This window comes from Eptesicus fuscus, chromosome 7 (genome assembly GCF_027574615.1).
Source record: "Eptesicus fuscus isolate TK198812 chromosome 7, DD_ASM_mEF_20220401, whole genome shotgun sequence".
Lineage (NCBI taxonomy): Eukaryota > Metazoa > Chordata > Mammalia > Chiroptera > Vespertilionidae > Eptesicus > Eptesicus fuscus.
The window spans coordinates 47,252,305-47,273,633 of record NC_072479.1 but is presented as its reverse complement, the minus strand read 5'-3'; the positions used below and the strand labels follow the sequence as shown (position 1 = coordinate 47,273,633).

The following is a 21,329-nucleotide window of genomic DNA, read 5'->3' as shown; positions in this document are numbered from 1 at the left end:
AGTCATGAGCCCTAGTATAAATTACCTATGTTTAAAAATATTTAGGTTTGCTATAGCTAGTTCTAATGGTACCTTTTTATCTTCTTTATAATATTATAAATAAGTAAGACCTTTCTCTCTCTCTTTTTTTTAGAAAACTGGTGACTTATATGCTATCAAAGTATTTAATAACATAAGCTTCCTTCGTCCAGTAGATGTTCAAATGAGAGAATTTGAAGTGTTAAAAAAACTCAATCACAAAAATATTGTCAAGTTATTTGCTATTGAAGAGGAGGTAAGTATTCAAGTTTTAGTTAATCTTCTCATGTTTATTATAGTTATTATAATTTAGAAGAAATAGCCTAGCAATGTTTTATAGGCATGTTTGTTTTTTTTAAATGGTACAAATTAGAGTTTATACAATTCAATATTCTATTCTCAAAGATTCTTGAATAGCCCGGCCGAAGTGGCTCAGTTGGTTGAGCATCGTCCCCTGTACCGAAAGGTTGCTGGTTCCATTCCCGGTCAGGGCACATACCTGGGTTGTGAGTTCAATCCCCAATTGGGGCACGTACAGAAGGCAACCGATTGATGTTTCACTCTCACACCCATGTTTCTCTCTCTCCCTTCCTCAGGTGAGGATTCAAAATATTAATTTAAAAAATAAATATAAAAATTAAAAAAGAAAGATTCTTGATTAGCTGTAACAATGTAAATGAAGTATCATGGAATCAGAAAAAGTAGTATAAAAAGTAAAAGAGCATAGAATATTGTTACCATATTACTAAAAGAAAAAAGAAAGAAACTAAGTTAAATTGACATAATTCTAAAGGAAGCAAAGAGAAAGTCAAACAATAGAAAGGTGGTTTTGTAAAGGAATAAAAATCTTAAGAATCCAGGGATTAATATGTGAAGTCCATTTATAAAAGATAGAATTGATTTTAGGGGGAAAAGTGAAAATAAGGATGTTATTAGGATAATTATCTAGAAGTAATGGAAATAGAAATCTATTTTAATCCCTGTAAACATAGGTAGTCAATAAATTACACCTTTTGAAAAACAATTTAGAGGTTTACACTCCTTATAATTGTCATTTTATTTTTTGTCATTACTTCTTAAAAAGTAATTAAAATTAAATTGTAGTTTTATGCACAAAGATGTTTATTGCTGCCCTGGTTATAATAAAAAAAAAGGTTCAATAGGTTAGAATGTGTGATGGATAGTTACTCGGAGTTAGCTACACTCAAGGTTGAGAACATAACCTTCCAGACTTCCAGATCTGTTCAAGACTTCTGACACCAGCTACCGAGAGTTTGGCAAACTGCACAGTCAGTGAGAACAGTGCCCACAGGACTATGCTCATTCAGACGCAAGCTTCATGTTCAGGCGCCCCAGGATTACCTTCACTTCAGACCAGCTGGCTACAAATTCGGGGCTTCCCATGGCTGTCCTCGGATTTGATTATTTGTTAGTGTTGAATGACACAGAACTCAGAAAAGCTCTATACTTACAATTAGAGTTTTATTGTAGCAAAAGAATACAAATTAGAACTAGCCAAAGCAAGGGATCCATAGGTGGAATATGGGACGGCTTCAATATGACTCTTCCTTGTCCTCAGGAACACATTAAGTTGACAGGATGCACAGAATATTGCCAACCTTGGAAGCTCACCTGAGCCTTTGGTATTCAAAATTTTAGTTGGAGCTCAATCACATTCTCTCTGCATGGCTGACCTTTACTCTCCAGGCCTTCCCAAAGGTTCAGACTAATACTTTAGTCTCTATTTCCTCTGGAAGTTGGAAAGGATATGCATGACCTAAAACCCCCACCATAAATCACATTGCTAGGTTGTCATATGGCCAAAGCCCGCAGAGAAACAAAGACAATAGCAGACAGGACATTCCAGAGGCCTAGTGAGTAGCCAAGGACAAAGGCCAGACCTCTTTTGGTTAATTCTTTACTACACAGCAATTAAGCAATAATGAAGAAAAAAGATATTTACCAAAGCTTTAATCACCTGGGAACTTGCTTATATGTGTTAAGTTAGAAAATCAGGACTAAAATACATATACAGTATGATCTTGATGTATACAGTATGATATATAAATAGTGTTAGGTATCTATAATATGATTTAATGCATAGATAAAAGACAGAAAATGCATAAAATATTAACATAATTATCTCTGGGTTATAGAATTACAGATATTTTTCAATTTTTCAACAACATAGTTTATTATTTAAAAACAATTTTTTTTAAATTTATTTCTCTCTTGATACAGAGAACATTTTGATTGTTGCCAGATAAGAAGTGGGGTTGGGGGAATGGCTGAAAAAGGTGAAGGGATCAAGAAGTGCAAATCGGCCCTAACTGGTTTGGCTTAGTGGATACTAAGTGGATACAGCGTTGGCCTTCAGACTGAAGAAGTACAAATCCGTAGTTACACAGTAGTCACAGGGATGTAAAGTACAGGATAGGGAATATAGTCAATAATCCTATATAATAAGAGAGGAATATACTAATTATCCATTACATCCTGAGGTGTAACAACCAACTGCATAACGACCAGATCACGGATCTGCAGGAGGGTGGGGCAGCGAACTACAAGCGGGCAGCCGAGAGCTACAGAAGGGGGCAGGGCAGCAAACTATGGAGGGTGCGAGGGGAGGGCTACACGGCAGCGACCTACTGGCGCACGGATTCGTGCTCAGGGCTACTAGTATTGTAATAATTATGTAAAGTCAGATGGGTACAAGATTTATCAGGGTGATCACTTTGTAAGTTATATAAATGTCTAATCATTGAATTGTACACCTGAAACTAATATAATATTGTATGCAAACAGTAATTGAAAAATAAAAAATTATTCAAAAATAATTAAAAATTTTTCTCTTATAAACTACTCAATAGTAGAGAAATTTAAAATGTTTTATAAAAGTATTTTGGAGATATGTAGAAAAATTATAAAAGAAAGAACTTAAAAATTGAAACTAAATACTGGATTTTAAGCCTCTTTCACATTTTCAAGTTTCTGAAATAACATATATCTTGTCAATGTGTATATGTAATTAGATAATATTTATTTTTCTCTAAACAGCTGTTATTAAATTGATGTGTCTTATAATCAGTGACACATTAGAATCAAGGTTTAAAACAAATCAGCAGCTCAGATGAAAATGAGCAGATTAGAGGTTTGCTGTGACTGATCAGCTATTCTGCCACTTGTTTGTTTTTAAGGCTGGAACTTCATTCTTCGAAGTAAAAGTTTTCTTCATGAGAAAAACTTCAAGTGTTTTAAGAGATTTGTTTAAAGAGCTAATGTCCTACATGTACTATTATGTATAAGAAATTAAAGATAACTTTAAAAGAACCATTCTGACATCAGAGCAATGATTCTCTAATTCAGATTTAGCCAGCTTTCACTGTGGCTTGTCTTCAAAAACAAATTCAATTTTAATAGGAATTTATAAGATGTTAATTCTTATATGTGTACAGTCAACAGATATTTAACAAATTCTAGGTAAAGCAATTCAAAGTGCCTTCATTGTAGCAAATCCCACATTTAAATAAAATCAGATTAAGTACTGTCATATAGTAAAAACAGTTTTTATATTGAGTTTCAATCAGTGATTTATTTTTTGCAGACAACAACAAGACATAAAGTACTTATTATGGAATTTTGTCCATGCGGGAGTTTATACACTGTTTTAGAAGAGCCATCTAATGCCTATGGACTACCAGAGTCTGAATTTTTAATTGTTTTGCGAGATGTGGGTATGTTTTTTTATTTATATGATTTTATGTATATTTATATATATAATTTGATGACATAAATTTTTTTGCATTAAAAACTATGGACTTTTATGCCATGCTTTCTTAGATATGACACCAAAAGTACGGTACAAAAAGAAAAAAAAAAAGATGAATAGGACTTTATCAATATAAAAACTTTAGTGTTTCAAATGACAAAATCAAGTAAGTGAAAAGACAATCCATAGAATGAGAGCAAATATTTGCAGATCTTTTATCTGATAAGGAATTTTTATCCTGACAACAATAAAAGTCAATCCAATTTAAAAATGGGCAAAGGATTTGATAGACATTTTCCCAAAGATGACATACAAAAAGCAAACAAGCACATAAAAAGATGCTCAGGATCATTAGTCATTAGAGAAATGAAAATCAAAATCCCCCAAAATTACCACTTCATATCCACTAAAATGGCTAAAATCAAAAAGACCACAAAACAGGTGGTGGTGAAGATGTGCAGAAATTGGGACCTTTATATACTGCTGGTGGGGTTGTAAAATGGCACAGCCACTTGGGAAAACAGTCCAGCAGTTTCTCAAAAGGTTGAACATAGAATTACTATATGACTTAACAATTCCATTGCTAAGTATTTACCTAAAAGAATTAAAAACATATATCCACACAAAACTTGTTCACCAATATTCATAATAGCCAAAAAATGGAAACAGCCATTTGATAAATAGATAAACAAAATGTAGTATATCCATACAATGGAATATTATTTGTTTCTAAAAAGAAATGCAACCCTGCCCAGTGTGGCTCATTGTTTGAAGCATTCGTCCCAGACACCAAAAGGTTGTGTGTTTGATTCCCAGTCAGGGCATGTGCGGGAGGCAGCCATTTGTCTGTCTGTTTGTCTCTCTTCCTCTCTCCCTCCCTCCCTCTCTCACTTCCTCCTTCCCCTTCCTCTCTCTGAAATCATTTAAAAAAAGAAAGAAATGCAGTAGTGATACATGTTTTAATAAGATGCACCTTGAAAAGTTATACTAAGTGAAAGAAGCCAGACACAGCAGGCCACAATATTTATATGATTTTATTTATATAAAATATCCGTAATAGGCAAATCCATAGAAACAGAAAGCAGATTAGTGGTTGCCAGAGGTTTGAAGGGAGGGCATAGTTGAGGAGTGACTAATGGTTTTGGGATCTCTTTTTGGCATAATGAAAATGTTCTGAAATTAATGGTGATGGTTACACATACTGTGGCTGTGACTATATTAAAAGCCACTGAATTGTATGCTTTAAAAAGGATGAATTTTATGATATGTAAATTTCAATAAAGCTGTTATTAAAAAAATATGACAACCAAAAGGAGTAATATCTTGGAAAGAAATGAATCAATATTTGAGTGGGAAAAGCCCAGTGATAAAAAACAAACAAACAAAAAAAAAAACCTATAAAGTTAGTGGGAATTTTTTTTTCTTTTAATTGATTTTAAAAGGAGGGAGAGGGGGAGAGAGAGAAACATCGATCGGTTGCCTCCCTCACGAACCCTGACCAGGGATTGAACCTACAACCTCGATATGTTCCTTGAGTGGGAATCAAATCCCTCACCTTTTGGTGTACAAGACGATACTCCAACCAACTGAGCCACACCGGCCACGGCTAGTGGGAATTCTTGAACTTGACACTGAACGCAGTGTGGAGACAACCATTTAGATGAGGATAAAATAAGAGAGAAACAATATATACTACAGCCTGTTTAATCAAATAGAAGTTATAGATGATTGATGCCTTCCTAAGTATACTGGTGGCCCTGAGTTTTCATAATTAAATAATATTCCAAACTTATGTTCATGTTATATTTGGACATTGTCTATCTGCTGTCAAATATTTCAAACTATCACTCAGTGACACTGCTTGTCAGCCAAAACAGCTTAATTTCAGCAATATAGCCACTTTTACCCTTACCAAAAAAAGGAATATGGCCGTCTTAGAAAAGTGTATGAGAAATATATTTTTATGGCTACAAGTGTGACACCTTGAGTCTCTTTCTAATACTTTTTTACAATTTATGTAGTGAGTCCAATTTACTTTGTTGTGGAATTATTTCTCTAAGATAAAGATATGTGAAACTGTAGTGAAAGATTGCTCTTTTTTGGTAATCTTTATTCTTTTTGTTTTAATTTATTGGGATAGCTGGCTAATAACATTAAATAAGTTTCAGGTAGAAATAAAATATAAGAAAAAGTTTTAAAAATGAGTAAGTTTTGAGTATACAATTCTGTAGTACATCATTGTATATTGCTGTGTGCTCACCACCCAGTCTAGTCTTCTTTCATCACCATATATTTGACCCTCTTTGCCCTCTTCATCCTCCCCTTACCTCCCTTTCCCTTTGGAAACCACCCTTCTATTAGCTATGTCTATGGAGTTTGTTTTATTTGTTCACTGCTTTCTGTTTTATATCCCACATATGCATATGGCATATAAATTATATGGTTCTTGTCCTTTTTATGGTTCTTGTCCTTTATATGGTTCTTGTCCTTTTCCACCTGACTTATTTCACTTATGATACTTTCAGGATCCATCCATGTTGTCACAAATGGCAGTATTTCATCATTGTTTTATGGCTGAATAATAATCCATTTCATATATTTATAACTGCTTTATTTAATCATCCATAGAGGGACACTTAGGTTGTTTCCATGTCTTAGCTATGTGCAATAATGCTATAATAAACATAGAGGTACATATATATTTATGAAATAATTGTTTTCAAAATTTGGGGGTAGATACTTAGAAGATGGATTGCTGGGTCATATGGTAGCTCTACTCTTAATTTTTTTTTGCACACTTTATACTGTTTTCATAGTGGCTATACTATTTTACATTCCCATGAGCAGTGTGGGAGGATTCTCTTTTCTCCATATCCTTTCCAATACTTGTTATTTCTTGTCTTTTTTTTTTTTTTAAATATATTTTATTGATTTTTTACAGAGAGGAAGAGAGAGGGATAGAGAGCTAGAAACATCGATGAGAGAGAATCATCGATCAGCTGCCTCCTGCACACCTCCTACTGGGGATGTGCCCGCAACCAAGGTACATGCCCTTGACCAGAATCGAACCTGGGACCCTTCAGTCCGCAGGCCGACGCTCTATCCACTGAGCCAAACCGGTTTTGGCCTTGTTATTTCTTGTCTTATTGATGATAGCCATTCTAACAAGTGTGAGGTGGCATCTCATCATGGTTTTGATTTGCATTTCCCTTATAGGTAGTGAAGTTGAGCATCTTTTCATATATCTGTTGGCCAGCTATGTGTCTTTTTGGGAAAACTATCTGTTTAGGCCTCTGCCCTTTTTTCAATTCCTCACCCGAGGATATGTTTTTATTGATTTCAAAGAGAGAGGAATGGAGGGAGGGAGAGAAACATTCATCGGTTACCTCCTGTATATTCCCAGACTGGGGATCAAACCTCGAAACCTAGGTATGTGCCCTGATCAGGAATCAAACCTGCAACCCTTTTGATGTATGGGCTGATGCTCCAACCAATTGAGCCACCCAGCCAGGGCCTTCTGCCCATTTTTTAATCAGATTGTTTTTTGGTTGTTGAGTTGTGTGAGTTCTTTATATATTTTGGATTTTAGCCTCTTATTGGAGGTATTGTTTGCAAATATCTTCTCCCATTCCATTGGCTGCACTTTTATTTTGTTGATGCTTTCTTCTGCAGTGCAGGGAATCTTTATTCTAAAGTTTAGGCAGGTTGCCCAGATATATAACCAAAAGTAATTCGGGAAGTCATATGCTTAAGATAATTTTTTTCCATTTTTATGATGGTACTAAAGGGAGACTGGACTCTTTCTTAAACTGATCCTTATCATTCTGAAGCCTTTTATGACTCAAACATGCGATACAAAATACTACTACTACCTATTCTTTGACTAAAATGACATGGGGCTGACTTACAGAAAAACTTACATTGAGTGAATATGAATGAATTATATTGATGAATTTGACATGCACAGATATACACATAGACAACTACATTATTATTATTATTACCTTTGTTTTACATTTATTGTTGAAGTGGGTGGAATGAATCATCTTCGAGAAAACGGCATAGTGCACCGTGATATCAAGCCAGGAAATATCATGCGTGTTATAGGGGAAGACGGACAATCTGTATACAAACTCACCGATTTTGGTGCAGCTAGAGAATTAGAAGATGATGAGCAGTTTGTTTCTTTGTATGGCACAGAAGAATATTTGGTAAGTAATGCATTACTAATGTTATTTAACCTTTTGCACTCGGATGTCTAGATTGAAATTACTCTTTGAATGTATCAATAATTTGAAATATAAAAAAATCCAAATAAATAAGTTTGTATGAAAAGAAACTCCAGTTTTTTATTCTGCTGCTGCGCTTTGTAAAATCTGGGGTATTTAAAAAATTAAATTTCAAGTAGAATAAAGGAATCGAGAAAAAAGCAAACGAGTGCAAAGGGTTAAAGAAGCTGAATATATTGTAAATACGGGTAGTCAACCAATTAATATATAACTAGAGGCCCAGTGCACGAAATTCGTGCATGGGCGGGGGTGTTGTCCCTCAGCCCAGCCTGCATCCTCTCCAATCTGGAACCCCTTGAGGGATGTCCGACTGCTCTCTCACAATCCAGGACTGCTGTCTCCCAGCTGCTCGCCTGCCTGCCTTCCTGATTGCCCTTAACTGCTTCTGCCTGCCAGCCTGATCACCCCCTAACCACTCCCATGCCAGCCTGATTGATGTCTAACTGCTCCCCTGCCAGCCTGGTTGCCCCCGACTTTCCTCCTCTGCCGGCCTGGTCACCCCTAACTGCCCTCCCCTGCTTGCCTGATCACCCACAACTGCCCTCCCTTGCAGGCCTGGTCCCTCCCTACTGCCCTCTCCTGCTGGCCATCTTGTGTCCACATGGGGGCAGCCATCTTGTGTGTTGGAGTGATGGTCAATCTGCATATTACTCTTTTATTAGATAGCATAGAGGCCTGGTGCATGGGTGGGGCCAGCTGGTTTGCCCTGAAGAGTGTCCCAGATCAGGGTGGGGGTTCCCCTGGGGTGTGGGGCAGCCTGGGCGAGGGGCCTGTGGTGGTTTGCAGGCCAGCCACGCCCCCCGGTGACCCAAGTGGAGGCCCTGGGATCTGGGATTTATTTATCTTCTACAATTGAAACTTTGTAGCCTGGAGTGGAGCCAAGCCTCCTGCTCGCTCCGTGGCGGCAGCCATTTCTGTTGGATTTTATTTACCTTCTATAATTGAAACTTTGAGTGGAGGCCTGGGCTGACCAGGGCTGCAGAAGCTTGGCTTCCTCCAAGCCTCCTGCTCGCTCCGTGGCGGCAGCCATTTCTGTTGGATTTTATTTACCTTCTATAATTGAAACGTTGTACCCTTGAGTGGAGGCCTGAGCCTGCCAGGGTGTGTGGAAAGCTTGGCTTCCTCCATTGCCAGGGAAACCCAAGCCTCCCTCCTGTTCTCTGTGGCTGTAGCCATCTTGGTTGGGGTTAATTTGCATATTCGCTCTGATTGGCTGGTGGGCGTGGCTTGTGGGTGTTGGTTAATTTGCGTATTACTCTTTTATTAGATAGGGTGTATTTTGTAACTTTTAGGACAAAGATTAAAATTTTCTAATCTGATGAATATGGTGTGTAATGAGGAAATTAGAGATTTGTTTCTAAGGGTGCTGTCGTTTTTCTGTTAAAAATTCTTACAAGTTTTATAACACTTAAATTGTTTAATTTTACTAATGCTATGGATTTTTAGTAAAAGAAAAGCTATCTGTTCACTCCAGAAGCATCTAGGTGGTAAAGGCTCCCTTTTTTTGGATCAGAATAGCTAATATAGTACAAGCTTGTTATAATCATATTCCCTGTAGAGCAAAATTCATTATAATTCTGAAGCAGAATAATCTATTCGGGGAAACTAGTTATTGAAAGACAGAGAGGACCATTATTAGAAGCATATGCACAAAAAATGAAATGCCTGCCCTGGCCGGTTTGGCTCAGTGGATGGAGCGTCGGCCTATGGACTGAAGGGTCCCAGGTTCGATTTCGGTCAAGGGCATGTACCTTGGTTGCGGGCGCATCCCCAGTATGTGCAGGAGGCAGCTGATCGATGTTTCTCTCTCATCAATGTTTCTACCTCTCTATCCTTCTCCCTTCCTCTCTGTAAAAAAATCAATAAAATATATATTTTTTAAAAAATGAAATGCCTTTGAAAATATCTAATTTGAAAGTGTAGAAAGCTAGAAAAGCTCTGTTTATATAGGTGTGTTTGTGTGGAGTTGGTAACCATTTGAACACTTAAGAAAATAGTCTTTTTTATTCTTTTAAGAAAATATTAAAAGTAAGTACATTTAACACATAATCAGGAAATTTATAATATGTAGCTATCACTAATTTTTCATGGCTCTGAGTTTTCTCTCAAAAGTCTTAGAATCTGACTTTTTTCCAGTTGGATTCTGCTGTTGTAATTTTGTAACAAGAATAAAGTCTGCGGCCCTAGCCAGTTTTGCTCAGTGGATAGAGTCCCCGGTTCGATTCCAGTCAAGGGTACATGCCCAGGTTGCAGGCTCAATCCCCAGTGTGGGGTGTGCAGGAAGCAGCCGATCAATGATTCTCTCTCATCATTGATGTTTCTATCTCTCCCTTTTCCTTCCTCTCTGAAATCAATAAAAATATATTTTTTAAAAAGGAATTTAAGTCAGGCTGGAGTTTGGGAAAGCGGCTGGATGCGTCCCTGGCCTTCCACCTTCCTCGCTCTCAGCGTTCCCGAGGCTAGTGTCCAGCCCCTTCCTCCTTGTGCCCACACCGGTGCGTAATAAGCGAGGAGGGTTCTGGCTCTAAGCACTTCCCGGCGTGTGGCCACTTCCACGCGATCCCCTGACAAGTCCTCCAGTCCAGACACTACGCTTGCCTGGAGGCAGGGGCGGCCTCACCACTGCCTGCCTTTTCTTGCCTCTCATACCTCCGGGGCTACACCCTCCGAGAGAATGGGGTAGTGCTAGAATGTGGGTCCTCGGAAATCTGGGAGTTCCGCCACTGGCCAGGGCTGAAACCAGTAAGTGGCAAAGACAAATGGTTCTTTTGGGGTGGGGAGAGGGAATACAAACTTTTCTGGTTATAAAAGCAATACAAGCTCTTTATGTTAATATTGGAAAAAGAAATCCCACCTCAGAGATAATTGTATCTTTCCTACCTAAATATACATTTGACAAAAATGGGGAAAAAAAGGAATTTAATATTTTAAGTGTAGACATTATTAGCTTTTTATTTTTAAAAATATATTTTTATTGATTTCAGAGAAGAAGGGAGAGGGAGAGAGAGATAGAAACATCAATGATGAGAGAGAACTATTGATCGCCTGCCTCCTGCATGCCCCCTACTGACCAGAATCGAACCCAGGACCTTCAGTCCGCAGGCTGATGCTCTATCCACCGAGCCAAACTGGCTAGGGCTTAAATTCCTTTAAAAAAAAAAAAAAAGAATAAGTATAAAGTCTAAACATGATGCTCCACAGTGCAGATGGAAAAGTTAGCCTTTGATAAGAGCAGTTCCATTGTAACTGGAAATTAGATGTAGATTATAGGCACAGATTCAGGTAGGTTGGTATTTGGTAAAAGGTATAAAGGAGAGTTGGTCCTCTGATTACTTCCATTTCCTCGTTGATGTATGCAATGAGGTCATGAAAATTGAGGGTCAAATGAGGTGGTGTTGGAAGTTTGAGGAGAGGAAGACTTGAAACAGTCTTTTCAGAAAGAAATTATTAGGAAAATATAGTAAAATTTCTAAGCATTATTGAATACCTGTTTTTTGTGTAATGTATTACCATAGAACACAAGTTAGTTTTTTCTTTGTTTCTTTTTTTTTAAGCATCCTGATATGTATGAGAGGGCAGTGCTAAGAAAAGATCATCAGAAGAAATATGGAGCAACGGTTGATCTTTGGAGCATCGGGGTAACTTTTTACCATGCAGCTACTGGGTCACTGCCATTTAGGCCATTTGAAGGGCCACGTAGGAATAAGGAGGTGATGTAAGTGATTTCTCCATCTAAATGTAAAAATAATTTTTAAAATGTATCTTTATATTATTTTATGTCATCAAATATTAGAGGTGTATGCTAATGAAAATTGATTTAGTCATCATTTCTAGACTTTACTAGTAAGCTATTTGCAGCCTTACAAAGTTTATAGGTATAATTTTTTATATTGTCTTTAAATATATACAATAGACTATAAATGATATCCAGTCCATCATTAAAAATATACTGCTTTTTGGATTTTCTTTCAGTACATTGTTTATTTACTTCTTTTTATGCACTTATTAGGGTTTTTTCTTCATATAACTGAAAAAAATAGTAATCTGTGGAATACTCGAATCATTACCAGATCTAAAAGAAATACAGTTCCTACCCTGAACTGATTTGATTTCTTTTTCCATTTCAAAAATATTAATGTAACATTAATTTTTTTTCTAGTGTTGCAGTTTCAGTCCAAAGATTGCATACATTTTATTAGTACACAAGAGGCTCAGTGCACGAATTCGTGCACAGGGTGTGTGTGTTTCCCTCAGCCCAGCCAGCACCCTCTCCAATCTGGGACCCACCGGGATTGGGCCTAAACGGGCAGTCAGACATCCCTCTCACAGTCCAGGACTGCTGGCTCCCAACCGCTCACCTGCCTGCCAGCCTGATCACCCCCTAACCACTCCCCTGCCAGCCTGATCAACGCCTAACTGCTCCCCTGCCAGCCCGATTGCCCCTAACTGCCCTCCCCTGCAGGCCTGGTTCCCCCCCAACTGCCCTCCCTTTCAGGCCTGGTCCCTCCCAAATGCCCTCCTCTGCTGGCCTGATCTCCCACAACTGCCCTCCCCTGCTGGCCATCTTGTGTCCGCATGGGGGCGGCCATCTTGTGTGTTGAAGTGATGGTCAATGTGCATATTATCTCTTTATTATGTAGGATTATACATTTATGTACTGCCATAATTATTAGGAAATCATTACTGTGTATAAAATCGCTCTTGTAAACCAAATAGTGGGGGAAAGAAAGATAGATTTCTAGATGTGAAATCTACCTATTATAAAAATTTTTCATACATTGGCTACACATCTTTTTATTTTAAAATAAATTAGTAAATGACCTTTCTTCATGAGAAACAGTCAAACTACTCACACATATAAAACTGAGGTTATGAACACTGTTTAATTTAGCGAACGATTTGGGACTGACAGCCTAATGTGCCAAACCATTCTTTAGCTCTTAACATTTTTTTAATGTATATATTTTTTATTGATTTCAGAGAGGGAGAGAGAGAGAGAGAACATCAGTGATAAGAGAGAATCATTGATCGGCCGCCTCATGCATGCCCCCCATGGGGGATCAAGCCACAACTCGGGCTGGCATGCGCCCCAACCTGAAATTGAATTGTGACCTCCTGGTTCATAAGTCGTCGCTCGACCACTGTGCCACACCACTGGGCAGACCACTAAATATTTGGTGCTGTCTTTTTTTTTTTCCTTCTTTTTAAATATATGTTTTTATCCATTTCAGAGAGGAAGGAAGAGGGAGAGAGTGATAGAAACATCAATGATGAGAATCATAGATTGGCTGCCGCTGCCTCCTGCACACCCCCTACTGGGGATCAAGCCTGCAATCAGGACATGTGCCCTTGACTGGAATCGAACCTGGGACCCTTTAGTCCACAGGCTGAGGCTCTATCCACTGAGCCAAACCAGCTAGGACTGATGCTGTCTTTTATAAGCAAACATGACTTCATAATTACAACTGTAAAAATATAGTATTTTACTTAATCTCATCTGAAAAATTTGAGGGAAAAGCATTTTTCCTTTGGTTGATTTAGGAAGTAAAACCAGTTCAGCTGATACAATGACTTTTGCTAAAACCTGTGTATCTAAATGTTTCCAGTAAAGACAACATGCATATTTGTAGGAAGAAGACATCTATTGCTATCCTGATGACTTTGGTATAGCATCATCTTGAGCCTGCATTATAGCAGTGCCCTTTTAAAATAAAATCTCTTCATTAATGAAGGCTGAGAGTCCATTTGTGTTTTATCATTAAACATAAATTGTGCCTAACAGTTAATCATGCTTTTATTGTCAGAGATAGGTTTTTTGCTGCCCCCAAAATGGATTAAATAAAACTATGGCACTCCCTAATAAAGAAAAAATAAAACTCATAAGTAATTGGGAATACCTGATGATTTTGTCTGACTACCATGTGGACAGACATACTGTTAGAAGAATTTATTTCTTTATTTGTAAAGTATTTCAACTTTTTAGCAACATTCATGCTAATAAACGCTCAGAGGTACTTGAAGTAGTAATAATGACTCTGCTAGTGAATGATGCATCTATGTCACATTATAGCAGTATTGGTCCCTTTGTATCTCATTTACATGTTATAAATGTTTTTATTTATGGAGCTAACCAAAATTCATTAAGCTTTTTCAAGAATTTGTAAGCATTCCCTTAAGAATTCTACCATTCATTGTATTTCCTTCTCTTTTCTTGCATTAATCTCACATCTCTACTTACTTGTCCACCGTCAGATCATTCTAATGTGAATGCAACTTATTTTTCACATTCATTTCCTTCTTTCCTGAAAAATCTCTTATGGCAGAAACCCTGACTGCACCTGCTGAGGAAGCAGCAAGCAGTCCAAATTAGTTGTGCTGGCTCTACTTTTTTTTTTTTTTTAAAAGATGTTTTTTATTGATTTGAGAGAGAAAAGGAGAGGGAGAGAGAGAGAAACATGGACCTGTTGCCTTCTGTATGCACTCTGACCAGAGATCAAACCTGCAACCTGGGACATCCAGCTCTTTCTTCAGTTCAACTTTATTTTTATCACCTTCATCAAGAATCAAATTAAATTTGACTTTTAGCCTGCCAGTGGGGCTTGATCTCTAGTGGGGGATGTGCAGGAGGCAACCAATCAATATTTCTCTCTCATCAGTATTTCTATCTCTCTATCTCTCCCCCTTCCTCTCTCTCAAATCAATAAAAATATATATTTTTAAAAAGACATAAAAAAATTAAATTTCACTTTTAATTTTGTATACACACATATTTCTATCTGTGTATGCAAAGAATCTTTCGGGTACTGTGCTATGTATATCTATTTTTTTTTTTTTTTACAGAATGCTGTTGTTTGTTCTGCAGGAATTCCATAGTCCAATTGACTGTGTTTTGGGCTAATATGGTGACCTAGAAACATTCTGTAACATTTGTGTTTGCTCGATTTTTTCAGATGGAAAAATTAATATTTTTGTTGTGGACATCAAGATATCGTTACATGGCATTCTGAGATCCCAAATGAAAATTAGTTATGGCATATATAAAATAATCATACAACCACTATTCTACTTCAGTCAGTCAGATTTAAAGTATTTTGATTGTTTTATGGATCCTGTGAACTCAATCACAAAATTTCGTCTAGTAGCTCATTATAGGTGCACCTGAGGGAAATACTATTGCAAAGCCCATTGATAGGCTATGCAATAATGAACTGCTTATTTTATTCTGCTTTTATTCCTCCCTAGGTATAAAATAATTACTGGAAAGCCTTCTGGTGCAATATCTGGAGTACAGAAAGCAGAAAATGGACCAATCGACTGGAGTGGAGACATGCCTATTTCTTGTAGTCTTTCTCGGTGAGTCTATCTCCTCTTTTGCAATTTGGTGTTTGGAATATTAATTAACTAAAATCACAAATACTTGAGTGTAGCTTATCTTGGTTGTTTGTTTTATTAGATGTTATTAAAGTATATGCTTTGATTTGTGATTTTTGTCTTTGTGGTGATATAAAAATTAATTACTAGTATAATGTATAAATAATTTTGCCAGACCTATGTGAGGACATAGGACATACATTTTTTAGATTGCTTAGAATTTTGTGCAATGTGGGAAACCAGGTTAGGACCTTGGTGTCTTTTGTACTGATTTCCATATTGGCAGATCACAAATAGTGGTATATAGATAAGACTAACTAAAATTCTAAAAAAACAGGCACTCAAGAAGTTTAATATATCCCCATTTTTAAAGAGTATTCATATTACTCAAAAGGTGAGAAGTAATAGTTTTCAACTTCCATCATTTCAAATGTTCATATGGGTTTAATTTAGCAGCAGAACTAAATATATATATATATTCTCAGATATGAATTCTGTTACAACAAAGAAAGATTTAAAGTAAAATAAATTAAAAATAGATGCCCTGGCCGGTTTGGGTCAGTGGTAAGAGCATGGCCTATGGACTGAAGGGTCCCAGGTTTGATTCTGGTCAAGGGCACATACCTCAGTTGTGGGCTCCATTCCAGTCCCAGTTGGGACACATGCAGGAGGCAGCCAATCGATGTGTCTCTCTCACATCAATGTTTCTCTCTCTGTGTCTCTCCTCCTCCCTTCCATTCTCTCTAAAAATGAATGGAAAAAATATCCTCAGGTAAGAATTAACAACAACAAAAAAAGTAGAGAGTAAATTATTTTAGGTTTTACTCTGGAAATAAAGCCAAGACACTCATCAATATGTAGAATTTGTGATTAATGAATTAACTGCCATTTTTCCTGAGTGTGATAAGTGTATATTCCACAAGTGAACACACACATGATTTACTGACCTATTATAATTTGTGGGTTCTTTTTGTATGACTTTTAACATAAAAATATGTATATGTATATTTATATAGCATAAGCTAGTAAAATATTACCTCTCATTTATGATCCCTTCAATTTGCTCAGATCTGCTTTTATCTGCTTTCTCCTTCCCTCCAGCAGGCTCTTTCCTGAGAGCCACAGGAAGGCTGCTCACATTCCCAGACTCACATTCTCACAGCTTTGATTTCTGTGAAAACTCATTTAAACCAACGGTTTCATTGCCAAAATCATTTCTGAAAACCGCTGTTTTGACAGTTTCATTTTTGCATTGTTTTTAAGTTTCCAAGATAAAATTATGTCGTGCAACTAGAATTACCAAGAGAAATTCATTTTATTGGAGAGAAGAAATTTAATATTATAATAATGACTTGTGTTAAATTTTGATTTATAAAATACTCATTTTGGTAATCTCAGGCAAAACATAAAATTTAAAGTAGTCAGGAAATGAATATTTTCTGTGCAATAATTGTATCGCTGAAACCCAGAATCAATAAGTTGACAATCTACACTATGGATTGCATATTTTAGGAGGATAACAGGACTTATCTATCAAATCAGTCTTCAGCACCAAGTTACACATTCTTTAATAAAAATTGCTTAGGTACCAGAAAGCATATGATCTTTTTTTTGGTTAATCCTCACCTGAGGATATTTTCCATTGATTTTTTAGAGAAAGTGAAAGGGAAGGGGAGAAGTAGAGGGGGACACATCGATTGGTTGCCTCCCGCATGCACCCAGACTGGGCTAGGTATCCAGCCTGCAACCGAGGTACATGCCTTTGACTAGAATCGAACCCACAACCCTTCAGTCCATGGGCCAATGCTCTATTCACTGAGTCAAACTGGCTAGGGCTTTTTTTTTTCTTTAAATATATTTTTATTGATTTTTTTTAGAAAGACAGGAATAGATAGAATCATTGATTGGCTGCCTCCTGCATGCCCCCTACTGAACCCCACCACCTGGATATATGCCCTGATGGAATTGAAACAGTGACCTCATGGTTCATGGGTCAAGGCTCAACCACTGAGCCACACCAGTCAAACAGTCTTTTTTCTTTTAATAGTAAGGATATTAAGTATTACTAATTAGCAATGAAAACAACTACCAAAAATGTAATGACTGCAAAAATAGATAACCATCCTGCTCTAGCTGATTTGCTCAGTGGTTAGAGCATCAGCCTGTGCACTGAAGAATTAGGGTTCGATTCCAATCAAGGGCACGGGCCTCGGTTGCAGGCTCGATTCCCCACACACAGCCTCCCCCACCCTCCACCCCCTGGAGGTACATGCAGGAGACAGCCAATGGATATGTCTCACATCAATGTTTCTTTTCTCCCTCCCTCCCTACTACCCTTCCACTTTATAATCAATGGAAAAAATATTCTCAGGTGAGGATGAACTAAAACAGAATAAAATATACATTCCTTTAAAAAAAAAAGATAACCATCCTCTTTCTTATATTTATTAGTCAAGATTGAATAGCAAGTAAGAAAAACCTAATTCAACTGGTTTAAGTGGAAAGAAAATAGATTGACTTTGTAATTAAAAGTTCACATGTGTATGTGACTCAAAGCTCAGCTAAATCCTCAGACTCAGGCTCTATCAAGACTTGGTCCCTTCAAATCGCTTTTATCTGCTTTCTCCTTCCCTCCAGCAGGCTCTTTCCTGAGAGCCACAGGAAGGCTGCTCACATTCCCAGACTCACATTCTCACAGCTTTGAAAACTCGGTGGGGGAAAAAAGATTTTCTTTCCCGGTAGTTTTAGCAAAGAATTTTGGCGTTGATTCACATTTAACTAACTTATATGCTACCACCTGACCACCTCCAACTAATCATAACCAAACCTGGCTTTTTTTTTATTATTATTGATTTCAAAGAGGAAGGGAGAGGGAGAGATAGAAACATCAATGATGAGAGAGAATCATTGGTTGGCTGCCTCCTGCACGCCCCCTACTAGGGATCAAGCCTGCAACCCGGGCATGTGCCCTTGACTGGAATCGAACCTGGGACCCTTCAGTCCGCAGGCCGACGCTCCATCCACTGAGCCAAACCAGCTAGGGCCAAACCTGGCTTTTATACCCATCTATGCACAGGGATTAGAGTTAAGAGAATAGAGAGGTGTAGATTCTCTTACAAAAGGAGGGAATATACATATCTGTTAGGCAAAAATTTTAAATGTTCACTACATATTTTGAAAATTGTTCACAGACAAGGCCTATTACATAGTCAAGAATATATTTTTAAGACAATTTGAAATTCCATAATTGAGAATCTGTTTGAGGATATTTTATAATTCAGAAAAAGAATAACGGCCTTCTGTTCATTTTAAAAAATATACTTTATTAGTCAAAAGTTATTCGTAATTGAATTGGCACTAATTGATTGCTAGATGATTATAGTAATTTTACTGCCTAAATAAGTGTCAATGTAAGAAACTAATTTGAGCCAAACTGATCACATATGCTGTGGAGCAGGATCTCAGATGCTCTGGAGAATGGCAGCTTTCCAGCTTATTTTATACACTAGAATCAAAGGAGAAGACCTCAGGAAGGTGCGTGAAATCCATTGGTGAGAGATTAAGGAAGTGGGAGAAAGCATAGCAGAGAAATCTCTAGGATTGGATAAAAGACAAAATGGAGAAACACATACTTCCTTTACACTTATGGGTACAGGATATTTAATAGTTAACATTTACAGCATGTAGAGATGGTATGCAGGGAACAAAAGAACAATGAGGGGGTCTGGTGCCTACGGTAGTGGCTTCAAGAGTAGGAAAACAAAATTACTCTGACATTTCAAAGGTATGTTATCCTAGATGCATAAGAACAATAGACAAAGTTCACTTAAGGTAAAGTTAACCTTTGCTATGGAAGCTATAGGCCTGGGACCAGACTACCCGCTATGATTTTCCCAGTTAGAAATTTGTGGTCAGGCCATCCTGTGTGGTTATTTCTCTTGGTCTAAGCCTGCCAGGCATGCCATGTGCCCCCACTGAGCTTGTCAGCTTTATTGCATAGCCCCTTTTTCATTCATAGAAGTATACTATAAAAGGCATATAAATTCAGCCTTTAAAATTATATATTGCAGTGCCGTATTAATAGGACATTAAAAAATAAAGAATGCCAGTCCAGTATGACTCTGGTTGACCAGGAGGTCACTAGTTCGATTCCCCATCAGGGCACATGCCCGGATTTCAGGCTTGATCCCCACCAGGGGGTGTGCAGGAGGCAGCCAATCCATGTTGATGTTTCTCATGGATGTTTCTATCCCTTTCCCTTCCTCTCTTAAAAAAAAAAAAAAAAATCAATAAAAAACAAAGGATATTAAAAACCCTGAAATTAAACAATTATCTTATCCTCATGATCACCTGATTCAAATCAATTGATTTCACCTGGATGGTTTTGTATATACAATGTTAGAATGTGTTTGGAAAAGTGAGGAAACTTGGGAATGAGAGAATCAAAGAAAATAACCAGTAAAAGATAAATTAACATAAAAATACCATAATCCGCCCTAACTGGTTTGGCTCAGGGGATAGAGCATCGGCCTGCAGACTGAAGGGTCCCAGGTTCGATTCCGGTCAAAGGCAAGTACCTTGATTGCAGGCACTTCCCCAGTAGGGAGTGTGCAAGAGGCATCTGAATTGATGTTTCTAACTCTCTATCCCTCTCCTTTCCTCTCTGTAAAAAATCAATAAAATATTTTTTAAAAAAATACCATAATCCCTGATTTATTGACGAGTAATAAACTAAGGTTACCTGGCTTTTTGAAAAGTTGGCAGATTTTTTAAAACTTTGATCTAATCTAATAACAATTCCTTTGATTTGATAGTAAATATTATGATTTTGTACCTAGATAAAATACACATTCATTCTTCAAATTTTTTTTAATACTATTTTAGGGGTCTTCAAGTTCTACTTACCCCTGTCCTGGCAAACATCCTTGAGGCTGATCAGGAAAAGTGTTGGGGTTTTGACCAGTTTTTTGCAGAAACTAGTGATATACTTCACCGGATGATAATTCATGTTTTCTCGCTACAACAAATGACAGCTCATAAGATTTATATTCATAGCTATAATACGTAAGTACCTCTTTATGTTTTCTTCCTAGATGATAATGTTGTTATATAATAATCTTCATAAAATTAGGAGAAAAAATAGAAAAGATACCTCAGCTTCACCAGAGGCACCCACTTCCCACTTAGAGAATAACGTTTAAGTGCTTAGTAAATTCCTTTTGGAATAAAAGGACTCATTTTCTAAGATTTATAGTAAATTAACTTGGTCTTAAACTGCAAGTTTTACAAGAATATTTTTGTTTCTATGTCTTCTCTCAAATTATATAATCCCATACCATAAATAGCACCTACCAATAAATAGACCAGGTTTCATTAAAGTATTGTCCTGTCATATAAAAAATATTGAAGCACATGTTTTAAATATAGCTAGTGTAGTTATTGTTTGTATATGTGGCACAAAACCCTTATTGTGTGCTGGAGAAATAATTTGTTTTACCATGTCATAAAAAAAATCTATCTGTGTGATAAAACTGCACATAAGTAAATGCACACACACATGTAACACTGGGGAAGTCTGAGTAAGATAGGTGGATCAGCATCAACAGTATCGACTTCCTGGTTGTATTGTACTATATTTTATGTAAGATGTTACCATTGGGAGAAACTGGGTGAAGGGCATATATGTAGCATCTCTCTCTGTTATTTCCTACAACTACATATAAATCATCAGTGATCTCCATATAACTTTTTAAATGAAGGGAAAAAAATTGCACCCATTTTATATGCCTTGGTTTCTGTTTTGACGAGACTCAAATAGTTTTAATGTCTCATAAAACTCAAAAAGAGACTTTTACAGGTATTTTATGAAGAAATAACATTAA

General features: G+C 37.1%; 1 protein-coding gene across 5 annotated transcripts in view; it reads left to right on the top strand.

Moving 5' to 3' along the window:
- The window catches only part of TBK1 (TANK binding kinase 1), a 47,589-nt gene that overhangs the window by 7,829 nt on the left and 18,431 nt on the right, over positions 1-21,329 (top strand). For 2 of the 5 annotated variants that reach the window (XM_008148748.3, XM_054718904.1), the window contains exons 3-8: positions 134-274; positions 3,623-3,752; positions 7,817-7,998; positions 11,631-11,791; positions 15,319-15,429; positions 20,332-20,511. In XM_008148748.3, coding sequence (XP_008146970.1) covers positions 134-274; positions 3,623-3,752; positions 7,817-7,998; positions 11,631-11,791; positions 15,319-15,429; positions 20,332-20,511 — 905 coding nt within the window. Of the gene's footprint in view, positions 1-133; positions 275-3,622; positions 3,753-7,816; positions 7,999-11,630; positions 11,792-15,318; positions 15,430-20,331; positions 20,512-21,329 lie in introns of those variants that run through there. The other 3 variants (XM_028156444.2, XM_054718905.1, XM_054718903.1) reach the window with 3 other exon arrangements.